This window comes from Camellia sinensis, chromosome 5 (genome assembly GCF_055761805.1).
Source record: "Camellia sinensis isolate YWXY chromosome 5, ASM5576180v1, whole genome shotgun sequence".
Taxonomy (NCBI): domain Eukaryota; kingdom Viridiplantae; phylum Streptophyta; class Magnoliopsida; order Ericales; family Theaceae; genus Camellia; species Camellia sinensis.
Genome location: NC_138965.1, coordinates 145,477,212 through 145,503,929, shown reverse-complemented (window position 1 = coordinate 145,503,929; position 26,718 = coordinate 145,477,212). Strand labels below are relative to the sequence as shown.

Sequence of the window (26,718 nt, the reverse complement as noted above, 5' to 3'; positions counted from 1 at the left end):
GGAATGTGCTTGATGTGGAAGGTGTTGAAGAGGCGAACTAGGGGAAGTGCAAGATCCCTATAAGTCCGCATTGTGCCCTCCTTGGCGTCGAATTCTCCCGTGGTCTGTCTGACTATGAGTTGAGAGTCGCTGAGTACTCGGATGTGGCTGACACCAATGTCCCTGGTTAGGCGAAGGCCTGCTATCAGTGCCTCATATTCGGCTTCATTGTTACTGGCCTCAAACAAGAAACGGAGCGCACATTTGAAATAACCACCCTCAAGGCTGGTGAGAATGAGGCCAGCCCCACTACCTTGCCTGCGGGATGATCCGTCGACGTTGAGAGTCCAAGAGTGAGGGTCTTCTGGCTCGATGAGAGCTGGCAGGGGTGGAAAGGCAGTGGTTGGGGTAGGATTAGTGAATTCCAAGATGAAGTCGGCGATAGCCTATCCCTTAATTGCTGTTCGAGGCCGGTAAGAGATGTCAAACTGGCTGAGTTCCACAGACCACTGCATAAGTCTGCCGAAAAGTTCTGGTTGCTGCATGACTTTCTTCAAGGGTTGGTCAGTGAGGACCACTATGGAATGGGCTTGGAAGTAAGGACGGAGTCGTTTGGAGGCGGTGACCAAGGCCAAGGATAATTTTTCTAACAGGGGGTAATTCTGCTCAACTCCCCTGAGAGCCCGACTAATGTAGTAGACCGGTCGTTGGACAGAGTCGTCTTCCTTGATAAGAGCAGCACTGACTGCGGTGCTTGAGATGGCTAAATAGAGAAAGAGGGACTCACCCGTAATCGCTTGTGAAAGGAGGGGTGGATTGGCCATGCACTGCTTTAACTGCTGAAAAGCCTCTTCAGATTCAGTTGTCCATTCAAAAGTTTGCCGAAGAACTTTGAAGAACGGTAGGCACTTATCTGTTGCGCGGGAAATGAAACAGTTGAGGGCTGCAACTCGGCCAGTGAGCCTTTGAACCTCCTTGACCATCCTGGGAGACTGCATCTCAATCAAGGCCTTGATCTTTTCAGGGTTAGCTTCAATGCCCCGCTGACTGACCATAAAACCCAGAAACTTCCCAGATCCTACGCCGAAGGCGCATTTCTCTGGGTTGAGCTTCATTTGGTACTTGCGTAGGGTGGCGAAGGTCTCCCGTAGGTCGGCCAGATGATCAGTGGAGAGTTTGCTCTTGACTAGCATGTCGTCGATGTATACTTCCATGTTCTGACCTATCTGGTGATGGAAGACGGCATTGACCAACCGTTGGTAGGTGGCCCCAGCGTTCTTCAATCCGAATGGCATTACTCGGTAGTGGTAGGTACCTCGGTCGGTAATGACGAACGTACTTTCTCGATCGGACGGGTGTATGAGAATCTGGTTGTAGCCAGAGAAAACATCCATGAAGCTGAGCATTTGATGACCGGCTGTGGCGTCGACCAGCAGATCTATGCGTAGAAGAGGGTAGCTGTCTTTTGGGCAAGCTCGGTTTAGATCAGAGTAATCGACACAGAGTCGCCATTTGCCATTGTTCTTGCGGACTAGGACCACGTTTGACAACCATTTAGGGTAGTCGACGTTTTTGATGAATTGGGCCTCAAGGAGCTTGTCGACTTCTGCGACTATAAGAGTATTGCGCTCTGGATAAAAGATGCGCTGCTTCTGGCGGTAAGGTCGAAAATGAGGTTCAATACTGTGGCGATGGGTTATGAAAGAGGGGTCGATGCCTGGCATATCTGAATGAGTCCAGGCGAATACATCATTGTGCTTAGTTAGAATGGCAGTAAGGTCGGCCTTAGCTTGGGGGGATAGTTGGCTGCCGATCCTGGCAGTTTTCACTGGGTTGGTGGGATCGATGGGAATCTCAACGAGCTCTTCAACCGGTTCACCTCTGACCAGCTCGTCCTCATCTTGGGCGTCAAGTCCTTCAATGATCATGGCCTCTTTCAGCTTGACTTCCTTGAGTGAGGCGACATAACATTCTCTGGCTATGGTCTGCTCTCCCCGTACTGTCCCAACGCCCTGGTCGGTGGGAAACTTTATGGCGAGGTGGTAGGTTGAAGTGATAGCTTGGAAAGCGTTGAGGGCGGTGTGACCGAGAATGATGTTGTAGGCAGAGGGACAATCGACCACAAGGAAGGTGAGTAACTTGGTAGTCTGCCGTGGGTATTCGCCAATAGTGATGGGGAGGTCGATGGAGCCGATAGAGGTCACCCGGTCGCCAGTGAAACCGACCAAGGGGGTTTGGAGGGGGGACAGGCTTTCCTCCCTAATTTTGAGCTAACGAAAACAGCTGAGGAATATGATGTCTGACGAACTGCCGTTGTCGATGAGAACCTGTCTGACCTTATAGTTAGAGAGAATGGCAGAAATGACGAGGTGGTCATCATGAGGATAACGGATGCCAATACAATCAGCGTCCGTGAAGGTGATAGGCTCTGTCCACTGCTTGGACTGCTTGGAAGGTCGGTCTACCGTGTCCACTGCTTTGTCCGAGCCTTGCCTTATTTTCCTGAGCTCTGCCTTCTGAGCGGAACGGGATGGTCCGCCACAAGCAAGGCCACCAGAAATGACTCGGATTTCACCAACTGGCGGAGGGGGATTACCTAGGGGCCGAGGCTATTGTAGGAGGCGGTCATGGCCTTGGTTAGGCTGGGCTGGCTGCCGAGGTGGGGTACATCGGCGGTTGTTCCTGAGGGGCGTGGTTCTTTGCCTCTGTTGTGGGCAGGTGTCCGTGAACCGGCTGAGACGCCCTTGACGAATGAGGGTATCGACCAGATCCTTGAGGTTGATGCAATCATCAGTGTTGTGGCCATGGTCTTGGTGGAAGCGACAATATTTGGACTGGTCTTTCCGGTTGGAAGGGGTCCGTGAAGGCAGGGGCCATTTGAGGGGGTAATCCCGTTGGATCTAGTAGAGGACTTGTTCCATAGGAGAATTGAGGGGCGTGTATCGCTCGAACCGACCGGGCGGTCGGGCCGGTGCCGACCGGTCAGTGCGAGGAGGTCGGTCGGGATATTGGGGTGTTTGGCTGTTATACTGGGTGTTTCTGGGTTCCGAGTCTTTTCTCTTTTCTCTAGGGGTCGGGTTTTTGGATATTGGATCTTGCCGAGCGGCTAGTGAATCTTCGACATTCATATATTTTTGGGCTTTGGATAATAGGGCTGCCATGGAGGTCGGGGGGTTTTTGGAGAGGAAGAAAAGGAAATCGAACGATCGCAGCCCGGCCATGAAAGCCATGAGGATGACCTTATCGTCTTTCTCCGCTACTTGTAGGGCTTCGGTGTTGAAGCGGGTAACGAAGCTACGTAGCGACTCCCCCTCGGTCTGACGGATGTTAAGGAGTTGGGTTGCAGGGCGGCGTTGGCGCTGGGCTCCAATGAAATGGCTGAGAAAGGAGTCGCTGAGATGCTGGAAAGTGGAGACAAAGTCCGCTGGTAACTGACTGAACCATAGTCAAGTTGACCCCTTCAATGTCACGGGGAAAGCCTGACACATGATCTCGTCAGGGAAGGCATGGAGCAACATGAGGGTACAGTAGGTCTCCAGATGGTCGACTGGGTCTGTCGTATCGTCAAAGGAGTCAATGGTGGGCATCTTGAACTTGGCGGGCAAAGGTTTGTCCCGGATGGAGGCAATAAATGGTGAATTTGCCGTGGTAGAGGGTTTATGCTGAATGTTCTGCATGACCCCTTGGAGTTGGAGCTTCATTGCTCGAAACTCAGCGTCCCAGAGGGAAATGTGGTCACCATAGTCAGTCAATAGAGGTTGAACGCTGTTGGCCTCCCCTTCAGGGGCTGGTGCTACGACCGACGGGTGTGGGGGTGGTAGTGGTGGATTTATGTGTGGGTGGGAAGGTTGCAAACCTTCCAGGTTGGGTGGATGGAGTTGTGAAGCAGTATGGCTCGGGGTTCTTTCTTGGTTGGGGGGAATATCTGGAGGTGGTAGAGGAGAAATCGGAAGGTTCCTTTGGAGTAAAGCATTTATCAAGGCCTGGTTTTGCTCAGCCATGCGATTGATGCTGTTGGTAAGCTCGATAAAGTACTGTGGTGGGTTGTTTGGATTAGGGGGGTCGACTTGATGGTCGGCAGCATTATTGTGAGAAGCCATGGATCTAGTCGTGACCATGCACTTTGACAGATAGGAAAGAGAGGTTGTTAGAACGAGGTCTCCGACGACAGTGAGCACAACTGGCGCGAGGAGGAAGGCGTTCCCACAGACGGCGCCAACTGATGATGCTGTTCGTCCCAGTGAATGGATCGGGCAAGTCCAAGCTCCTCAAGCCCGCGTCCAAATGATCAAGCCCACCGGATAACCTGCAAGCAAGTTCAACGGGGAACGAGGTAGTCCCCCAGTGAACCCTCCCACGAGCAAGTTAGGAAAAGAAGTAATGTGTAGAGGGAGAGGTTAGGGATAGAAAAGCTTAACCTTCTTCTTGTCTTCAACGTTTGCTTATATCCTTTGGTAATTATTTTGCTGTCTCTTCCGACCTGCCCTCCTCGCCGAAAGTCTATGTTGTAGCTTACCTTGTTCAGGGTGAGGGGACACTATTCCGACGGGAGGTGTTGTCGTAATAAATGCCATGATGTGCTACATTAATGGTGATGTGCAGTGGTAATAACTTTGCAAATCTTTGTCTGCTGATGTGACTCGTCCTTCACCCGCCATGTGCCTGAATGCCGTTAGTTCTTGATGCCATATTGGATTCCAGCTGTTCTGGACTCCATTAGCTGGGTTATGTATTGGGTCCCGATTGATGGGCTTGGGTTATTTACAGTGATTCATGGCCTTTGTGGACCTGTCCATGTCATAACTAATTATAACTATTTATTGTCCCTAGATACAATCAAATTAAGCCAATGACTTGTGCAAATATTTTTATGTATGATATTTGATCAAAAGTAAAAATGAGTTAATGTCAAATAAGAAATTTCATTCAAATGCTTATATCATCAATCTTTTCTAGAACTACTCAAAAATCAGATTCATGTGGAACAAAAAGAATAATATATATATATATATATATATACTTTTATAAAGTAAAACTAAGGAACGCATAATAAATTTTCAGACAATGTCAGAATTTTCCAGTCTATTAGTTTTCTTGATCCCACCATGTGTGCCCTTTTTATTTGTTTCTAACAGTTTGACATATCCAGAAAAATTGTTATCTTGCGATTGTAGTTTTGACCCTTGATGTCAGAAGTCGTTTCGAATTTTATTTATGTTTTGAATTTTATATTTCTTATTTTAATTTTGAAATCCAAATTATGTTATTTCAATTTTATTTATATTTTTCCTGACCTAAATAACTTTTTTCTTTCCTCCAACAGTACCTCCCAACAAGATTGATCAAAATCAAAATTAAAATTATAAATGCTCCAAAACCAGTTTAACTCATTTATCAGTTGAACTATTTAAACACTCATATGCATCTCACTAGGCACAGAATGAGGCAGTGGAAATCATAGAAACTGCTCAATTCATAAAATGACATTAAGTTGTGTTTAGATTAATACATTTGAAACAAAAGGTAAAAGATATTAATTATTTAAGAATAACAACTCAAATTTATATATTGATAGTTTAGGCATGGATTTCAAAATATAATAAGTCGGTTTTTAGGTATGTAATTATTCTAACCTAAATAACAATATTAAATCCAAACACTTTGTAAGTCCGGCACAATTAGATGGAAAATTATATAGTGATTTTGAGACAAATTTATACGGGTATTCTAATATAATTTTTATTAATTGAAATAATAAGTGTTCATAATTTTGTATTAATTTTAAAAAGACACTATAACAACGTTATGTGATGAATAAAATCATCAAATAAACTCACTATGACCTTTACTATCTATCAATCAACAATACACAAACACAAATATAAATATGCTTGTTTGGGCATGCACAAAAATAAACTTGCCGTCTTTCATACGCAGCAATGACTTGATGACAAACTACAACAGTCCATCAATTGATGAAAAGAAAGGTCAGAACAACTCATATGAATACTTACAAAAATAAAATAAAAAGTACAAAAATGTTTTAGAGCTCTAATATAGGAGCTCTAATAGCTCTAATGAAAATGTGGGACCCACCCTGATGTGATGTTTGTGCCTTGTCTTGTTTTTTTTTTTTTTTTTTTTGCTTGGACACATCACTAGAGCTCTAAATTTAGAGCTCTCTAGCATTTCCCTAAAAAGTAAAGGGTTCACTTTCTCTCCAGTGGATAATGAGAAAAGCTGGATCGTCTTCTTCTGCCTATTTTCAGTCCATCTATTTTCAAGACACTTATGTATAAATTATTAATTAAAAAAATAATAATAAATTGATTTGTTACTCAGAACTATACAATTTTATCACATTAATTATATATATATAAATAAATTAAAAATTAAAAACTATCCATTTCCAAACTTGAATTAAAATTTTGATAGAATAATACTTCTATTTCATTTCATTTTAACTGAGAGCAATATTCTTAATTTAAGGTAAGAACTACAATATTATTAGGTGAGTGGGAGACAAAACTTTTCACCTAACCCTATTTGTAGTGTTTTAGTGGTTGTGACATCATATAAGATGGTATTATCGTTACACTTAATATTTTATGTATTTCAATAAACCAAACACTACCTTAATTTCAATGTATTTTTTCAAGGCCTCGTTTGGCAAATGGCTATTTTACTCAAAAAGTCAAAAATCACTAAAAAAATCAAAAAGCCAACAACTCATACAAAAAAGTCAAAGATTTCATTTTCTCTCTACTTTTTGCACATCTTTTCGTAAAAAGTCAAAAAGTCATCACAAACATATTAGTTTTTTTTATATCACATTTTAGCCAAAAAATCAAAAAATTATTAAAAAAATCTGTTCTCAAATGAGGCCTAAACATAAATTTTGTAAACCACAATAATTAATGGTCTAATCCCTATCCTCAAACCCGCCAAACAAACATGGGCTATGGGCTATTAGTTTAGTGAGTAGATCATAACATCAAACACATTTTGACATGTTTGTTTTGGAGGGACATGGTTATGAGATTGAACAAATAATCTAACAGAATGTATAATCTCATATTTGGCTAAGATAATTGAGATTCAGAATAATAGTCCATTTGGACATATTATCCTCAACTACTAAATCCTAAAAGGAGGGTAAGATACAAAATGAAGGATTAAAAGAGAATTAATTACCTAAAAATCTTATTTACAAATGTTATGGTAGTTTAAGTCCTATCTAAGATTTTTTGAACCAACAAATCCTATTTAGTAAAACCGGGAACATTAGTTTTTCTCCTGTTTAAAGCTAAGAACATTATCAATTTTGCATAATAATGTTACAGATAATTGTTTCACCAACTAAGAAAAAAAAAATGAGATTAAGCATTTTTGTCTTTCTATTTATTGTCTGATTCAACTATCCAATAAAACTAAGAACATAATCAATTTTTTCCAATTTTAAAATTGAGAACATTATCATTTTTTTCATTTTTGAAGTTTTTTCTTTTTTTTCCAGTTTTGCACATCAAAATTTCATCATCATGCTCAGACACAAAATTTTTAGTTTTGCACAAAAGAATTCAATTTTTTCAACAAAAAAAATAATATAGTTTTTTTTTTTTACACAATTTTTTTAGTTTTTTTAATTTGAAAGTTAATATTTTAAAGTTTTGAAAATCAAAATAAATATCAATCATAAATGATGAACAATCATAAATGATGGACAATCGCTGTTTGAAGGGCAATTCTGACTATTAAAAATTTAATGGGATTTGAAGGTCCAAAAAACTTAGGTAGAATTTAATGGAGTTTAAATTCATAAATTAAGACTTGGTAAATGTCAAAAAAAAAAAAAAAAAAAAAAGATTCAAACTATCAATCTAATCTTAGAGCATCTCCAATGGTAGTAGACATTTTACCTATCTAAATATTACTATAAAGTATACATTTTATTTTGCCTATCAACGATTTCATGTTTCTGCCCCAACCATGCTCTTTATTTTAGCTATTCATCTAAATACTATTAACTTTATAGAATGCCACATCAGCAACAAAGATGGAGGGAAATAATCTTAATGATTAAATACATTTTGCCTAACCTTGAAGGCTAGCTACATGTAGCTAGTGAATGTGAGCTGAGCCAAAATGCCTAAGCATATGCCTAGTGCATTGGAGTTGAAAAAAGTGAGTCACATTAGGCATTTTGACTAACAAGCATCATATGCCTAGTGGGTTGGAGATGCTCTTATTATCTCGAGTCAAACCAAATATAAATACGATACACAATTTAAAAAAATTGATAATTCTAAAACTAGTAATCTCAAAAGAATGTTAATGTGTTTCAATCTAATCCGTCCAAACAAATATGAAGATTGTGTCCAAACAAATATGAAGATTGTGTCATCTTTCAGGAGATGAAAGCTATGGACTCCTCAATAAAAGATTGGTTCATCAAGAAAAAAAGAAACCAAAATAGCAAACCCTTCTAAAAAAATGAAGAACAAAGCAGAGCTTGTGTTGGTGGCAACCCCTGCAATGGGTCACCTTGTATCTATAGTAGAGTTAGCCAAACACTTACTTGATCGACACGAACATTTCTCCATAACAGTCCTCCTTATCAAACCATTCTTCCGTCCTTCCTACAATCTCTATGCTGATTCACTCGCCGCCTCCGAAAGCCGACTGCGCTACATCCACCTCCCTCCTCCACCACCTTCTGAACCAGCAGTCCCCAAGTCTCCGGAGAAGTTTATCTCTGATTTCGTGGAAAGCCATAAATCACAGGTCAGAGAAGCAATCGTCAACCATGTGTTGTCATCTTCTCCGCCGACGGCGAGGCTGGCGGGGGTGGTGACTTTTTTTGCACCGCCATGATCGACGTCGCCAATGAATTCGCCGCCCCTACTTACCTATTCTTTCCTTCCAGCGCCGCCTTTCTCGGCCTCATGCTCCACCTCCCAATCCGCCATGCCCTGATTGGAACGGAGTTCACCGTCTCAGATCCGAACTCGGTCACTCACTTCCCGAGTTACGCTAACCCGGTCCCTACCTCGGTCCTACCCGCCTTTCTATTCAACAAACACGGCGGCTACAACTGCTTTCTCAACCACGCCAGGAGGTTCATAGAGACCAAGGGCATAATCGTAAATACATTCGAAGAGCTCGAATCCTATGCGGTGCAGTCTTTGTTAGTCTCGCCGGAATCGCCACCGGTTTACGCCGTTGGACCGCTGCTTGACCTCACGGGCGAGGCCCGATCGGGGAGCGATCGAGACAAGATCTTGAAATGGCTCGACGAACAGCCTATGTCGTCGGTCGTGTTCCTCTGCTTCGGAAGCGTAGGGTGCTTCGATCCGCCGAAGCTGGCGGAGATTGCGGAGGCGCTAGAGAAGAGCGGCCACCGGTTCTTGTGGTCCATACGGCGGCCGCCACCAGAAGGCGGGTTAGCGATGCCGACCGATTGCGGTGGCGATTACGAGGGCTTGTTGCCGGAAGGATTTCTGAAACGGACAGAAAACAGAGGAATGGTGTGCGGATGGGCCCCGCAGACGGCGGTGCTGGGCCACGCGGCGGTGGGAGGGTTTGTGTCGCACTGCGGGTGGAACTCGATTTTGGAGAGCTTGTGGTTCGGTGTTCCGATCGTGACATGGCCGATCTACGCAGAGCAACAGATGAATGCATTTGAGATGGTGGTGGATTTGGATCTGGCGGTGAAGCTGAGATTGGACTGTAGGGATGAGCGTGGTGGAGGCAGCGGCGGAGTTGAGGTGGTGGTGGCGGCGGAGGAGATAGAGAGAGCAGTGAGGGGTGTGATGGATGGTGGGAATCTGGTGAGGGAGAGAGTGAGAGAGATGAGAGACAATAGCAGAGAGGCTTTTATGGAAGGTGGGTCTTCGTTTAGTTCGTTAACTAGGTTGGTTGATGATATGCTAGAACGAGAAAAGTTAGGGATCATGAAAATTTTGTCATGAAAATAATCATGAAAAATTTATGATCCTTAGATTATCTTGATTAGTGTGTGGTGTTTTATTTTAAGTGTAATCCAAGGATTACTAAGCTTTCATGATTATTTTCATGACAAAATTTTTATGATACCTAGCATTGCTGTGCTAAGAAACGACTGATCATGGAAAGTTTGTTATAATTATTGGAGGGAAAATTATTTCTTCCTTAAATTCACTTTATATTTCAATCATCAATTAGAATAATTATCCTTGATGTGGTATCTTTTCTAGAGTTATTCCAGCAAGAAAACAATAATGTCACCCAAAGTACAGAAACAGCAAGAAAAACAATCAGTTAGGCCTCATTTGGAAACCCTCCCTTTTAATCAAAAAATCAAAAAGTTATTAAATTAGTCAAAAAGTCAACAGCCCATACCAAAAAGTCAAAGATTCTCTTCTCTCTACTTTTTGCACATCTTTTCGTAAAAAGTCAAAAAATCATCCCAAACATACTAATTTTTTTTTATCTCATATTTTAGCTAAATAGCCAAAAAATTACTAAATTAGCATGTTCCCAAACGAGGCCTTAGTTACAAATTCAGTTCATACAGCGATACAAAAAGTACAGAAACAGCATACAAGATCTGTTCTTTTTTTAACAAACCCAAATTCTTTCCAAATTTCTTAATGATTCCAAAGAACTCGACTTTCGTAAAAATAAAATAAAATAAAATAATAATAAAAAAAAAAGCTCAGCAGAAAGGAGAAATAATCTCATTCAATAGCCATGTTTTCTGCCTCATGCCTAAAGGAGTCGAAAAGTATTGTTGACAGATAACGCTCTCCGAAGCTGGGGAAAATAACCTGACAGTAAGATAAATATATGAAAATTTTCAGTAGTTTCTTAAAAAATAAAAAAAGAAAAGAAAAGTGCAAAAAATAACATTCATATGATTAATAATACTAAAGTTAGCTGTCCACTAATCACAACCTCCAGTTCTGTCTTTCTATAGAAATGCAAAACACACACTAGGCTTGAGAAAAATCAGATTCATGTAATACCCTTTTTTCCATGAAGTAAAAAGAAGAGATAATAGATTTTCGGATGATGTCAAAATTTGCACCTGTTTGAAATTATTTAATGATCAGTCTGCCAGTTTCTGTGATCTCACTCTGTTCCTTTGTCCATTTGCTTCCACTAGTTCGATAACCAAACCAAACCAAACCAAGCCTTAAGTCCTATCAAATGGGGTCGGCTACATGAATCCTTCTTCTCCACGCGGCCCTATCAAAGGCCATTTCATTAGTCAAATTAAGTAGATTCATATCTCTATTTATAATGCTAGTCAACGTTAATCTAGGCCTACCCCGTCCCCTAACACTTCCATCTATCGTTACAGCATCGCATCTCTTCACTACTGTCTCTGTTGGTCTCCGTTGAATATGACCAAATCATCTCAAACGATTCTCTCTCAACTTATCTTCTATCGGTGCTACTCCTACCCATTCCCGAATACACTCATTCCTAATCCTGTCCTGTCTAGTCTTACCACACATCCACCTTAACATCCTCATCTCAGCCACACTCATCTTATCTACATGTTGTTTCTTGGTTGCCCAACACTCCATTCCATACAACATAGCTGGTCTAATAGCCGTTCTATAGAACTTACCTTTTAGTCTAGTGGCTTCCACTAGTTCGATCTAACTAGAAAATTTACCGGCCTATGAATATGGTTTCGATCATTTCAGTGATGCCAATTTTGTCTTGTTTCAATTTTATTTATTATCGCTGATCCGAAAGTAACCTTTTCCTTTCCTTTGGCAGAACACATTTCCCAACAAGATCGATCCAAATCAGGATTAAAATTACAAACGCTCCTAAACCAGTTTAACTCATTTGTCAGTCAAACTATTTAAGCACTAATACACATCTCATTGGGTAAAATTTAACCAAAATCATTTCATTTAAAACTTATATATCCAAACGAAACCTTAGTTGTTGCCTGAAGTATCGCCAAAGGATTCTGATGTAGTTATTAAAAAAGATCAATTCACAGCAACTTACAACAATGAGTTGTCCGGCATTTTCTGGCCTCTTTGCTATCTTTATTGCAGCAGCAGCAGCAGCCCCTGATGAAATCCCTACCTGCAAATCATGTTTCCAAAAACATGGTCAAAAATTGGATTCTTATAAAGGCAAGCAACGACAAGGCAGCAGCCACTTCTAAAAAATCTTGCTTATCCATATACATTTTGTTTCTGATTTTATGAGCGATTTCTGTGTTCCTATACCTAATTCAGACAGGAATTTGGGAACTACATCAGTGACAACCACAAGAATGCAGTGATAGAAATGCATATGAGACCGTTACAAGTGATCTTAATTAAGTAGGAGGCATGTACCAGTAAACCTTCTTTCAGTGCAAGAAGTTTAGCAGTTTCAATAGATTCTTCACTAGACACCTGAAACATTACAAAAACACTGAGGTTAATAAATAAAAAATAGAAATTTGTTAACATAATTCATACCCTACATATGATTAAGGATCCAATTCCTACATATCCGCTTAATGGATTGAGCTCAGAGTCAAGGTGAGCACCAGCAAGAAATTTCACATATCAATTAAACTAAATGCCCAATGTTCAACCGTCAAGGCTTACTGTAACAACTTCATCAAGAATGTTGACATCCAAAATACTAGGGATGATACCAGCACCTATTCCTTGGATCTTGTGCAAACCTTCAACATGAAAGCAAAGCATCCCATTACAAAACCGACAATGTAAGAGAAATTTATCCATTAGAACTGCTTGATCAAGAGAAAACAAATAAATTTGAAAGTCAATTTGAATTGTTAATAAACATCGCATTCACAAGAAAAAGAAAATTGAGAAAGACAAGAAAAAAAAAAATCACTACTGCACATGATATGATAAAAGAACAACATTACTGCTACTATTGATTGACCCAGTTACCAAGAAAACTTGTGTCAAAAACAAAATTCCATCCGAACAGAATTATTAATGTAGAACTCTTTAGAGAAAGAGAAGAAAGAGAGGGGAGGAAGTAGAGGACCACAGTCCTAACACAATCGCCACAACCTAAAACACTTAAATCCTTATCATTCAAAACTAACTATTACAATGCAAATACAGGCTTGAAAACCTAATCAAAATAGGAAACGAAATCATAATCTAGACTCCTAATAAAATTTAATTAACTTAGGAAACTAATTCCTAACAGAAAATTAAGCAAATATTAATAAAACTCCTAACTAAAAGAAGACTCTTAATTAAACTAAAATTAAAAAAGAAAAATAAATAAAATAATAAATACTAGAGACAATTATCCATGTATGCACATTCTACATCAGAGATGGTAACTTTTCTTTTTATTAGTGAGACACATTTACTATTTTCTCGACTCTCAACCATGAGATCGAATCATGCACCTTCCCCTTTGGGGGTGGCAAGAGAAACCACTCAAGTAACAGGTGGTGGTACGAAATAGTACATATATTTTTTAAAAGAGAAATAGTAACATATACTGAAAGGCAGAAAATACATCATCATACAAATAAATGAAAAAAAAAGAATTGCCCAAGGCATAAGCAGGAAAAGCTAGATTCTATTATGCCATCACTAATGCACTTGCGAGGGTGGAGGGCATGTTGAGTGTAGTGTGGTTGAATCAAATTCAGAATTGACTCATGATCAAGTAAGCACCTTATGAACATGTTCAAGATGGGTTAACCAAGAACGGATGTGTTCTTCTGAGCCTATGCAATCCAATTTGTTAGCTTGGCAAAAAATGGTGCTGGTGTATGATGATAGATGAACACTTCAAAATGTATGCACAATACACAACTCAACATGGTTATGTGCACAATTTCAAAATTTCTACAGCTGGAAATGTGCCCAGTAGGATTTGATATAAAGCAGCATAACATCCAAAATGTTAGTTCAGAAGAGATTCCCAGCAAAAACTTCTTTAATCTGCTTCCTCCATTATATCAAGCTCAGTGGAATAACCTATATCAAACACCCTACAAGGACATTTTACTTTTTCTGGGCATACAGGAAAATATGAGTATGCATTCATGTCCCACATTCTGCTGTCTGGAAATTTGACATCTCCAACACCTAGAAGCAGCTCTGTAGCTGACAAACCTATCCACGCCCATATAACTTAGCTGCTTCTATATTTTTCATATAAGAAAGCCTACAATATAATTTGTACATTCAGTTTGAAAAGTTGATCTAAACAAATTTAGAAGTTGCATTTTTTAAATTGTGGCGATTGGTGAACAAAAGCATCTTCAATATTTAACTATCATACTCCACAAACTTTCTGAAGTTCTCATACATTTGCTTATAGAAAGATATTTTTGCAAGCCCATTGAGAGGCATGTTGTGATGGCTGCAGAACAAACGCCTCCTGTTTTCAATAGCTTAGTGCCAAGCTTAGTGCTGCTAAAGATTGGAATATTAAATAATTGGTTAAGCTCAGCTTGCTTAGAACTTAACCAGTGTGAACAAACCAAGTAAAAAGAGAAGCTTGACCGATTAGGTACCTTGTTGATGATGATACGTGGACACATGCTACCACCTAGAAACTTGACATAACGCTACTTGATAAATTTCATGACAATTCAAATTAATCTCTGCGAACTGATGTCCCCACTTAGCACTCTAAAAAAAAATATCATAATACCAACTCATTTATACATGTGGAAGCAGATTGGCTTCTTGCCAAATGAAGGATTTAAATTCTTTTTCTTTTAACTTTTTATCATTTTTAAGTTATAATTTTGATTTAGTTACCTAATGATTACAGAAAGATGTTCTATGAAAAATGAAAATTTTGATAAAATGAAATTAAATGACGTAGCATGTGCCAAGTATAGAGGAACCAGTGTTACACAAGCACAGAAAAATTCAGCTAAATAATAACACCAAAATTAATGATATTGAATAATGCACATAACACAACATGACTAACCAGGTTTTCCTCCATTCAGAACAGCACTTTCAGATGGTTCTACTCCATAGACCTAAATGTAAACAAAAGGACACCAACAAAAAGAACATGAATGAGATGCAAGAAACTCTCTCTCTCTCTCTCTCTCTCTCTCTCACACACACACAGACAATGGGGAAAAAAACCTTTATGTGTGGATTCTTCTGCTTGAGGAACTGCCCTGCACCAGTGACAGTGCCCCCAGTCCCTATCCCAGCAACTAAGGCATCAACTTTCTCTTCAGAGCCCTTCCAAATCTCTGGTCCAGTGGTTTCATAATGAATCTATAGAATGACAAACTCATGAGCAAAATTTCTTACCATCTATCCATATTACAAGATTTTCTTCCTTTTTTTTATTGGGATAGGTATCCCCATTACAATATATTGATTCAAATAGTACCTTTGGGTTGGCAGGATTTTCAAATTGCCTCAGATAAAAAGCGTTTGGTGTCCTTTCCAGTAACTCTTCAACCTTTTGGAAAACCCCAGCAATACCTTTTGTTATATCTGAGATGTACAACTCTGCTCCAAAAGCTCGGAGAACAATCCTTTTCTCAATACTATATGAAGATGGCATAACTAGAATAAGCCTGTAGCCCTTAGCAGCTGCAATGAATGCCAAGCCAATGCCAGTATTACCACTGGTAGCCTCAATGAGAACCGTCTTCAGCCACCATTAAATTAGCATAATCAAAACCAACAAAAATGTCTCAGTTCAAAATGTTTTACAATCCAGAGTATTCATATGAAAACTACCTTTTGAAACACAACCATAATTTCAATATAATTATGCTAAACCTTATTCAAATATCGGAAGGGTAAGATTCTTTTAGAATTGTATTTAAGGTTTAAAGCTTAAGATAATTTGCTCTAGTATTTGATGAAAATAGTATAAAATGTAACAATTTTATCAAAATATGTCCAATAGAAGGAATTCAATTAACCTTCCCAGGGGTAATCAGGCCCTTCTCTTCTGCATCTTGAATCATACTATACCCAATCCTATGTGCCAAAAAAAATAAAAATCATGTTCATTAGCAATTTAAGAAAAAAAATTATCCATATTTTCAGTATTGCAACATAGCTCAGTTCTAAACAAAATGCAAAACTAACAAATAGAATCAGGGAAAAAATTGAAAAGAGAAAGAAAAGAAAGAAGAGACTACCTGTCTTTCACGCTAGAGCAGGGTTCCATCATCTCCAACTTGGCGGCAACACGGGCCACACAACCATCCACAATGTTGTTGAGAAATACCATTGGGGTATTTCCTATCAGCTGTAGATTAAGAAACAAAGCTGCTAAAGTGACTTAAAATCAAGGAAACATGGAACCACTAAGAACGTTTGTCAGATGATGAAAAAACTTGCCTCAGTAACATCTTTTGCAATTGCACACTTGTCTTCCATAATTTTTCTTTTAAATTACTGTATGAAGAAATAGAAACAAAAATAGGTTTAAACAAATGAAAAGAGACAGAGATAGCAAAAATTGGAATAAGCTCATGGTAGATTCTAAAAAGAAAAAAATGTACTCATGGTTGATTCCAAAAATACAATTCAACAAAATAAAAACGAAATGATGGAACTTCAGGAAATCCAGAGATGGTCCTGTATACAACTGGAATAAGTTCATGGTAGATTAGATTCTAGAAAGAAAAAAATGAAGTCTGATCAAAAGAAAGTATTAAAATCATGGCCAATTTTTTCATTTCAAAAGGAATAAGAATGAGCCCAACTAGATAGTTAGAAAAGCTGGTATTCGACAAAGCCCCTGGGATCCAATTAAACATGAACTTCTATCCAGTTTTCGAATCTATCAACCAAGAAAAGAAACCAAATGCAGACACAGACAAAGTTTTTTACAAAAATTAAATAAAAAGTAGCACATAAATAACAGCTCATAACAGTATAAATCCCCAAACTGAACAAGGATGCAACCCAAAGACACGAGCATATATTGACCTTTTAATTTTTAAATATTCTAATGAGATTGCCATGTTTCGGCTATCGGCCATGTCATAAACTGCCTGAGGATTTAAACCACTAATTTTTTACCTTCAAAACTCCAACTTCGGAAACAAGTCTGACATTGCTAACAATATGAGCATCTATAACACCACAGCCAAAGGATAGGAATATCGATCAGCCCATGCCTAATTGCAAAACCAACAATAACCAGTTTGGAATAGAGAATGTTCGTATTGCCAAGATGAATTCTTCAAATGCCAAGCTACCTTAAATTTCCAAGAGTGAAACAATCAACCTTAAGGCTGTGTTTGAATCATGAATTTAGATAAGGATTTGAAAAAAGAAAGGGAAAGGAAAAGACAAGAGAAGTGGAGAAAAAACTTAGCTTATATTTCATTCACATTTCCCCCACATTTTCCTTTCCATTTCCAAATCCCTACCCAAATTCATAATCTAAACATGGTCTAAGTCATATTGTTCGCTTCAATACGTTTTCTTACAAAGCAACAGTTTTCCTAAAATATTGAATAGATTAATAAAAGTTATCAAAGAAGACTTTAAGCCGACGTGGCTTAAACAGACAAATCATATTAGGGAGAAAAACTAAACAATACAGGTCTTCAAATAATTTACCACAACTCAATATTTATGGAAATATGGCAAATCAAGTTGAAATACTGGAACTATGAATATGTTACACTATACAGATTTTTTTTTTTTTTTTTTTTTTTAATAAAACAATTACTTAACAGAAAACACAGCACAAATTCCGGATACCCAAATATGCTCCAAGAATGCTAAAACAGCTTAACTTAGGTTTAAAACAAAGGTCATACTTCACAAAATTACTAATTAAAAAGACAATGAAAGCTGTAGAATTAACATCAAAGTATGAGAAGTTTCACATACTCAAATCTTACAAACACTCCAATAAGGCAGATTTCTACATTTTATACACCTTTCACACAGTTTTCCCCTTTCCATTTTCCTTTCCAAATCCCTACCCAAATACATAAACCAAACACAGCCTTAGACTACTAGAAATAAGCTAACATTTTCTCATATTTCCATTCAAATATCACAAAAATTAAAACTAGAAGGAAGGCAAAATATACTTTAAAGGAATTGGCACAGCAGTGACTGTTGTGCCTCATTTTGTGGTGCATTATGGATTTATTTTTATAATCTGAACCGTTCATGTTGTAAAGTTTGTTGAGTACTTCATGCATACCAAAAATCATATTAATCGGATACCAATAACTATATAATTGATAACCAAAAATATAAACAAGAAGTTTTTCTTTTGAAAAATAGTATAAAAATATGCAATTCGATCATAGAGTTATTGATATCCGATTAATATGATTTTTGGTAGGCTTGAAGTACTCAACAAATCTTACAAAATGAACGGTTCAGATAATAAAAATAAACCCATAATACATTTCAAAATGAGGCACAACAGTTGCTGTGCCCCAAGTCGTACTTTAAATACCCGAATAATGCTATATGCACTAATTAGTATACTACAACAGTTGCTGTGCCCCAAGTCGTACTTTAAATACCCGAATAATGCTATATGCACTAATTAGTATACTAACTAGTATACCAATTGATGATGTTACATAATTTAAGAGATTTTTTTGTATTTGTAATGTGGCTAATGAGTAAGGCCAAATATGTATAAAATTTTATAATCTATTATGAAATGTTTTAAAATTTCATGTAATTTTTTTTTTAACATCAAATTAGTAAATCGATAAAATTGAACCATAGCATACTATCTATATCAGTTTCTCAATGAAAACCGAATGAGAGGATAGCTCTCTCTCTAACGGATAGCTTGAGATCTACGCACCAACAATGGCCTCTTCCGGCGAGATCACTCTGATCTCTGCCGGAACAATCTCTGATGATCCCGACTCTACGATCAACAATGAAGATCACACTATGGTTGAGATTTCACCGAATCCCCCCCGCCCCCCCCCCCCCCCCCCCTTGCTGGTTGCCAACCAGTGACCATTGTAGAGGAACCAAGCCTAATACCCTGTCCACTGCAGCTGATGCTCAAATGCTTGATCCCTCTGCAAACGCAATTGAAGATTTGTTCCCAACACACCCAATTGCAAAAGGGGACCAACGTATTAGGGCTCAAGAAATTGAAATCCAGCAAAAATCCTTCAAGCAAGTGCTGCTAGACCCAAAATTCAACGAAAAACTTTTCGATAGTGATGCGGACAGTCTCTCTACCGACGATGAGCTCATGAGTGATGGAGAAATGGAAGACCTACCTGAGGCGGACTCAAATCTCAACACCTCTATACCCAGAGTCCTTCTCCCTCAAAGCCTTTTAAAGAAAATCCGAAGGCCATGGAAGGATTGCTTAATTGTTAAATTAATGGGCATGAGCATAGGTTACAAAGCTCTTCTGAATAGGGTCAAGAGGCTGTGGGAAATCCAAGGTGATTTAGAAGCTGTTGATCTGGGATTAGGCTTTTTCCTATTGAAGTTTGAGGTAAAGTCAGATTTCACAAAAGTATTCACAGGAGGGCCATGGGTTATTTTAGATCACTGTTTGACTGTGAGAAAATGGAAGGCAGATTTCAAGCCATCTGTAGCTGAAGACATCTCCACAGCTGTGTGGGTGAGGTTCCCACAATTGCCTATTGAATACTACAATGAAAAGGTCCTCTTCCACATAGCCAAGCTAATTGGCAAACCAATCAAAGTTGATCTCAACACTGCTACAACAACCAGAGGGCGCTATGCTAGAGTTTGTGTAGAAATCAACCTGGGAAACCCGCTAACTTCGCAATTCGCTATAGGTAAATATGTCTATAATATAGAATATGAACACTTACACCTTTTTTGTTTTTCTTGTGGCAGGGTGGGTCACCGGCAAGAACACTGTGGAAGGACTCCGACTACGAACCCAGACAAGTCCACAGCAGCTTTTGACAACACCAAGGCACACCGGCGCGTGGAAAACTCAGCCTCTGCTGAAACTATGGAGCCGGATCAGACGAAACCAGGTATGGGCCGGGCCATGGATGCTTGTAGCTCGAAAGCCCAAACGACCAAACCAAGGGAAGAAACCTATAACGAACCAACCCAATTTGGAGAAGAACAGATTTGGTCCACTACAAAATGCTAAAGAAGGTGCGCGGATGCCTTGCTCATGTGGGTGAAAACCAGGTGGAAGATTTGAATATCTATAAAGACCCCTATTTGTTAGGAAAAAAAAAAAAAAAAAGAAATGACAGAAAAAGAAAAAAAAAAAAATTGATTGTGATTGTGATTGTATTTTTCTTCTTTTTATTTAAATAAGGAAGAAATAGAAGAAAAGAAATGATTGTGATTTCTTTTATTTTTGTTTGGTTAGATTTTATTAAGAGAAAATAAAAGAAATTCTTTTATATTATATTATCAAAATAACCTTTCTATATTTTCAATCATTTTATTTTTTTTATTTTTATAGGGATAAAATTGGTATTATGAAAATAGTGGTTTCTTTTCTCTCCCAATCTCTTTAATTTTGAAAAGATTGAAAATGAAATTTATAAGAGAAATGAGTTTCTCTCAATTTCTCTTCATTTCTTCTCATTTCTCTCTATTTATGTTATCCAAACAAATAAGAGAAATACATATCACTCTATTTATTTTCTTTTCTTTTCTTTTCTTTTCTTTCCAAATCACTCCATCGAATCATAGTGTTAAGGCCCGTTTTAGTGACTGATATAGTTGGAATTGTGTACGAGATGGATTAAACCCCCCCTCCCTCCCCTTTTTTTCTGTTGTTTTAACTTTCCTTATTACCTTAAAAAAAATTTAAAAAATATCAATAATAATATCATAACTAATCTATATTTTATATTAAGTAAAATGGAGTTTTTAACCCTCAAGGCCTGTGAGAGTTTCAATATCTCAATCTGAATTTTCTAAGTTTTTTATTAAAAAAAAAAAACTCAGCATTTATTGATTTGGTCAAAATTTCTTGATCAGCATTTATTAACTTTTTTCAATCCACATGTTTTTCCACAATCCTACATTTATTGATTTGGTCAAAATTCTCTAATCAACATTTAAAATCCCCTTATACAAATAATTATAGATACAATCTATGTATAGTTAAATGCAGTACCCTTTTCAACTTCTCTCATACACTATGGTTAGTGATAAGATTGTTAAATTATTTTTATAAAAAAATTTAAAAAACATAATTTATATATAAAAAAAATTTAAAATAAATATAAATATCTATAATTATCTCATACATAGCACAGGTAACAAGGCTAGTATTTATATATCAGTTAACACATTAATTGATACATGGAGTACCACAGTAAATACCCAGATATGAAAACACCCGCACAAAAAAAAAAAAAACATAGAAAGTGAAACAACTATACATCAACAAACAAAAACAAACGAATCACCAATTTATTTCCAACAAATCATAATAGATTTCTACCGAGTAGTGAAATCATTTAGACTACTAGAAAGAAGGTAACATTTTCTCATAATTCCATTCAAATATCACAAAAACAAAAGCTGAAAGGAAAGCAATACATACCCAGATATGGAAACACCCAAAAAAAAAAAAAAAAAACAGAAAGTGAAACAAATCTACATCAACAAACGAATCACTAATTTATTGAAATCAAATGACAAATAACACAGGCATGAATAGAGTGTTACTTTCCACTCCCAATCTGCAACTTTTGACTTCGTGTATGTATATAGTTGTATCTATAGAGTGTATATACAGATAAGAGTTGCATATACATATAGATATAGATCGTATAGAGCTGAATCGGCCGAAAGAGATAGAGAGAGAGAGAGAGAGATAGGTGTTGGTGAGATCATGGGAGTAAGACCATTCGCAGTTATTCCCTATTTTTAATTCTCCAGTTGGCTTGGCGGGCAATTTTTTATTTGGACAAATTACAGTTACACATTAATAATTAAGAAAATGAGTGAGACCTTTTTTTTTATTATTATTATTTATTTTTTTTTGGAGATCCACAATTTTGAAAATGATTTACACATCAGTCATGATGTGTGAAATTTACTCATGTATATGTAGGACTCACATTATGAGTGGGGTGGATTATTTTAAGAATTGTGAAATCCTCTAAAAAGAGGTTTCTATCATTATTATAATAATTAAAACATAAATTTTTTCGTGACTATGTAATAAATTTTTTCATGATTATGTAATGATTTTTTTTGGTAGAAGAGAAATGTTTGAAAGCTCCAGAGAGTTTTAAAGGTGGGATCTATACAAACGATATGATATTTTAGTTTTATTTTTTTTTATTTTTTTTTTTCTACTTGTCAATTGTTTAAAATGTTTAGAGCTCTGAATCACGGTTCCTGATAGAATTATTGAGTGGTAGTTTTTTATTATTTATTTATGACAAATGCTGATAAATGTCTTATGTGTATTGTTTAATATTAAGAATTGTATTAAAAAAATTGAAAATATACAAAAATATTAAAAAGTATATTGACTTCAATAAAAGTACATCAAAATTGGTTAAAAGTGTATTTTGTTTTTCAAATATTTTGTCATTTACTTATGTTCTAGAGATACTTGTTAATAAGACTTTTTATTTATTTATTTATTTATTAAAGTTAAATTATGGTCCGGTTTGTTAGCACTTAAGGACATGTTTTATAAATTGATTATAAGTTTAAAAAATTGATAATTATAAAATATACGTGTAAAATATTCTTGCTCTAATTTTCTGATAATGATATTTTTTATTTTTTTAAATTATTTTTAATTAATAAGCTTAAAGCAAAATTTGCAATTAACCATCTAAATTGTCTTTTCTATTTCATTAAAATTAATTTTTTTAATTTTATCTCGTATTTTTTTTCCCTTCTAACTAAACAATCTCTTGATATACATGTAGGAGTTGTTTGTGATTACTTTTTTTAGTGATTGAGTTTTTTTTCTATTTAATTGTTAAGTTTTTTTTTTATTTATTTTTTTAAGATTTTTATTTTTAGAATCTATTTAATTAGAATCTATTTAATTAGATGAATAAAAAAAATAAAATATCCAAAAAAAATTAATTAATCAATTTTTTTGTCGACCACATTTAATTAAATTTTTTTTTACAGCTTTTTTTGTTGACCGATTGAAGGTGATCTTATACCGGATTTTGTACCCACCCGGGAAGAAATGTAAGACAAATTTAAAATAAATACATAAATAAATTATGATGCAAAATTTTATGACGTTTGACTTTGAAGTAAAAATTCAAACTCAAAAAACATAAGCAGCGTTGGGCATTTAAAATTTTTTATGATTAGAAAATTGGCTTCAACGCATGGAAGGGATAAAAATTATAATGTAAGTTTATAAATTAAAATTTGTGTGTAAATGTTTCTATATTTATTTTTATTTCACTTTTATTTTATTTTTTTTTTAAGGGTAAATTATACAAATAGTCCCTATAGTTTGGAGTTTGTGTCACTTTGTCCCTGACTTTTCAATTGTGACACATTTAACCTTGAATTTTGAATCTTGTTCTAAATAAGGGCAATTGAATATATAATTAGATTTTTCAAGGATAAAATTGTCAATTTGATAAAATATAAATTAATTTGACAAAAATAAATGTCAAACAAATATTTTTGAATTTTTAAAAATTATTTCTATCTACTAGAAATAAAATTATGTAAAATTGATAAATCTTTTAGATATTTATTTATTTTTTTACCAAATTAATTTTTATTATGTGTTTGGATGATGATCATGTAAAATTAATTTTAAAAAATTAATCATGCAATTTTTATTAATTTTACATAATTTTATCATTGGTAGATAAAAAGAATTTTAAAAAAATTAAAAATATTTTTTTGACATTTATTTTTGTCAAATTAGTTTATACTTTATCAAATTGACGATTTTATAGTTAAAAAATCTAATAATATTTTCAATTGTCCTTATTTGGAATAAGATTCAAAATTCATGATCAAAAGTGTCACAATTAAAAAGTCAAAGATCAAAGTCACACAAATCCCAAACTATAAGAACTATTAGTATAATTAATCCTTCTTTTAATAAATTTAACATCCAACCTACTTTATCGCTTTGACTTTTTAAATTTATTTTTATTCATAATCTAACCATACTCTTACTCACACTCCCACGACAGTTGTAGTGGAGGTAAGAGTTTTTGACAGTCCTCCGACTGTCAATATTAAATTCTATATTTCGTGGAGAACTTGACTGCATAAGCCGTTTGAGATTTTTATTTTTTTTTTAAATTAATGCATTTAGAAAGCTGTTAAAAAAAATAATAATAATAATAATAATGAAAACAAGTAATATGACAATTGACTTTTTTAACTGACTATAAATAATTTAGGAGTTGTTTGGAGTGTCTTAAATAAGTGTACTTTTCATCTTTTTAGACTAAAAAGTTGAGGAAAAAAATATGAATGTTTGGATTAACTTTTTAATTTTTTATGAAAAAATGTATATTAAAAAATTATATAAAGAAGTGTATAGGAGAATATTAAAAATGAAAAGTCAACAGTCGTACAATCTGAGGGTTGAATTGATGCTAAGAAATTATTGGCTAATTTTCAAGCATTGCACTAAATGGTTTTGTTCAGCCCGTAGGGGCCATCACGGGTCCCATTTTGATAATCTAAACCGTTTAATGCATAGAACTCATCAAGAACTATATGCATAAAAAAATCACATTTATCGAATATCGATAGCTATCTGATCAGATGTGTTTTTTTCAATTGTTAATTATAATACCATCCATTTTTTTATACAAAAATGATTTAATCATATAGTTATCGATATTCGATCAATGTGATTTTTTACAGACATATAAGACTCGACGAGTTCTACACATTGAACAGTTTAGATTATCAAAACGGGACCCGTGATGGGCCCCTATGGGCCGAACAGCAGTGTGTGAAAATTGCACCAAACTGTGCAATTTTTCCTTTCAAATGCAGCACAGAGCTTCACGGGTCAATTGATGAGTTGTACGGCTGTGTGAATTGATGTGTGAAAAATTAATTTTTTAATATTTTTTTTGATGAATAGTAATAACTTTTTAACTTTTTGAGTAACTTTTTGACTTTTTTGAGAGATGTCAAACTTGGCCTTCGTTAGTTTTTAATTTTTTTTTAGCTAATAGTTAACTTTTTACTTGTATCCCAAACCAACTTATCAAAAGCAAATTAATAACATTTATCAATTTGGAAAGTAAAATTGTTTCTAATTAGTAGCACAGTAGTTAGTTAATCATTCTATTGATTAATGTTCTCATTGCTATTTAAACCCAAATCCCAAACGGTTCACAAGCCCAACAGCGCTTGTTTTCATACTTTAATACACTATTAATCCTATAATCATATGTGAAAAGTTGCATCAAATTGTAACTATTTTACCATAATCCCCACCTCAGCTATCGGAGGAAACAATTATGTTGATCTACTCAAAACAATTTTGGAATGATTAAGATACTTGATCAATTACCATAAAAAATAATTATGCTCATATACATTAGACGGTGGACTCGCCACTCAAATTTTCCACTTCTGTTTTTTATGATTAGTTTTGTGTCTGTAAACTTATTATCGTGATTAATAATTGTGAGAATATACTAGTCACTTGAAAGAAGTTAAAATCACAATCTATCTATCTATACATTATATAAGAAAAATGAGTTTTATAACTCACAAATCTTAAAAAACTCTAATATCTCAATCTTAATTTTATAAATTTTTTATTTAAAAAATATATATATATATATATATTTGGCCACCATTTAGTTTGAGCCTTTTCGAAATTTAAAAACCTAAACCCTACTGCCAGCTTTCTTGACTTATCATATTGCACAGCCTTCTTGACTTATCCTAATTTTTTAATTTTTTTTTTTTTAAAAAAAATTAAATTTATCATTTAATTTGAGCCTTTCAAAATCTTCGCTTGCGCAACCTTCTTCACTTCCACAACCTTCTTCACTCTAAGCCTATTGTCCCAGCCTTTTTTATATAAAGAGAAAGTTTGGGAGAGAGATAGTTGGATAGAATCTGGGGAAAAATATTGACACCTTCACAGTTATAATCTTCAAAGTCTGTAAGTAATTTTTTCATTTATTTTTTAATATCGTGATTATATTTTTAAACTAATTAGATTTTTTAACTCATTGTGTTTTTTAAAGAAAAAATTTGTATTTTAAAAATATCAATTAAAAAAATTTGTAATTAATTTTTGATTAGATTTTTAACTCATTATATTTGTGATTGTGTTTTTTAACTATCAACTGATTGTGTTTTTTACACTCCATTTCAATCACATGATGTGAAAAAAAAAATTTGTTTGGGTTGTGACAATCTCTATATTTTTTTATGATTAGATTGTATGTTGTCTTGCAAAAAAAAAAAAAAATTGTAATTGGGTCTTTAACTCACTATGTTTTTTGAACAAAAAAAATATTTTTTAACTATCAATTTACTTAATTTGTGATTGGATTTTTGTACACTCTGTTTCGATCACATGATCAGGGGGGAAAAATTATGTGAATTGTGACAATCTCTGTGTTTTTAAAAAACTTATTGAGTCAAGTAATATATTATTTAACCTTCTATTTCACAATATAAATACTAACTACCATATCACCCATATTATGCCTAGGATTATTTGCGTGCTTCTATTTTTCTGTTAAAAATAAATGGGTACCAATAGAGATATTTGTGTATTTTTATTTTTCTGCTTTTATTTTATACTTTATAATTTATTAAATATTCATTCCAGATTTAT

The 26,718-nt window shown here is 35.6% G+C and overlaps 3 protein-coding genes across 7 annotated transcripts; 2 read left to right on the top strand and 1 right to left on the bottom strand.

Moving 5' to 3' along the window:
- The first annotated feature begins 8,224 nt into the window (after positions 1-8,224).
- On the top strand, positions 8,225-10,187 carry LOC114309973 (anthocyanidin 3-O-glucosyltransferase 2). Its single transcript, XM_082867829.1, has one exon. It carries the CDS (start codon positions 8,850-8,852, stop codon positions 9,948-9,950), a length of 1,101 nt encoding a protein of 366 aa, XP_082723955.1. The 5' UTR covers positions 8,225-8,849; the 3' UTR covers positions 9,951-10,187.
- A 359-nt stretch (positions 10,188-10,546) lies between these two features.
- LOC114309958 (cysteine synthase) lies at positions 10,547-19,913 on the bottom strand. Of its 5 annotated transcripts, XR_014328575.1 has the most exons (12): positions 19,775-19,913; positions 16,317-16,373; positions 16,115-16,224; positions 15,893-15,950; positions 15,349-15,612; positions 15,093-15,230; positions 14,929-14,980; positions 12,588-12,667; positions 12,330-12,389; positions 11,992-12,072; positions 11,048-11,208; positions 10,547-10,787 (listed from the first exon to the last, which is right to left on the bottom strand). XR_014328575.1 is itself a non-coding variant. In XM_082867830.1 (11 exons), the coding sequence occupies exons 2-11, from the start codon at positions 16,353-16,355 to the stop codon at positions 10,698-10,700; spliced, it is 972 nt and encodes a 323-aa protein (XP_082723956.1). In that variant the 5' UTR covers positions 16,356-16,373; positions 19,775-19,913; the 3' UTR covers positions 10,547-10,697. The 5 variants fall into 5 exon arrangements, 4 of the variants coding, with proteins under 4 accessions (XP_082723956.1, XP_082723958.1, XP_082723957.1 ...); XM_082867830.1 differs by lacking the exon at positions 11,048-11,208; XM_082867832.1 differs by lacking the exons at positions 11,048-11,208; positions 19,775-19,913 and adding an exon at positions 19,205-19,342.
- On the top strand, positions 18,826-20,345 carry LOC114309959 (uncharacterized). Its single transcript, XM_082867838.1, has 2 exons — positions 18,826-19,557; positions 19,800-20,345. The coding sequence occupies exons 1-2, from the start codon at positions 18,826-18,828 to the stop codon at positions 19,869-19,871; spliced, it is 804 nt and encodes a 267-aa protein (XP_082723964.1). The 3' UTR covers positions 19,872-20,345.
- Positions 20,346-26,718: the final 6,373 nt, after the last annotated feature.

Coding starts and splice junctions, on each gene's coding strand:
- LOC114309973 (XM_082867829.1), top strand. CDS start 8,850: ATGATCGACGTCGCCAATGAATTCGCCGCCCCTACTTACCTATTCTTT.
- LOC114309958 (XM_082867830.1), bottom strand. CDS start 16,355: ATGGAAGACAAGTGTGCAATTGCAAAAGATGTTACTGAG. Junction 15,231..15,348: donor AAAATCCTGCCAACCCAAAG/GTACTATTTGAA, acceptor GTCATTCTATAG/ATTCATTATGAAACCACTGG. Junction 14,981..15,092: donor AGAAGAATCCACACATAAAG/GTTTTTTTCCCC, acceptor GTTTACATTTAG/GTCTATGGAGTAGAACCATC.
- LOC114309959 (XM_082867838.1), top strand. CDS start 18,826: ATGATCCCGACTCTACGATCAACAATGAAGATCACACTATGGTTGAGA. Junction 19,558..19,799: donor ACATCTCCACAGCTGTGTGG/GTGAGGTTCCCA, acceptor TTCTTGTGGCAG/GGTGGGTCACCGGCAAGAAC.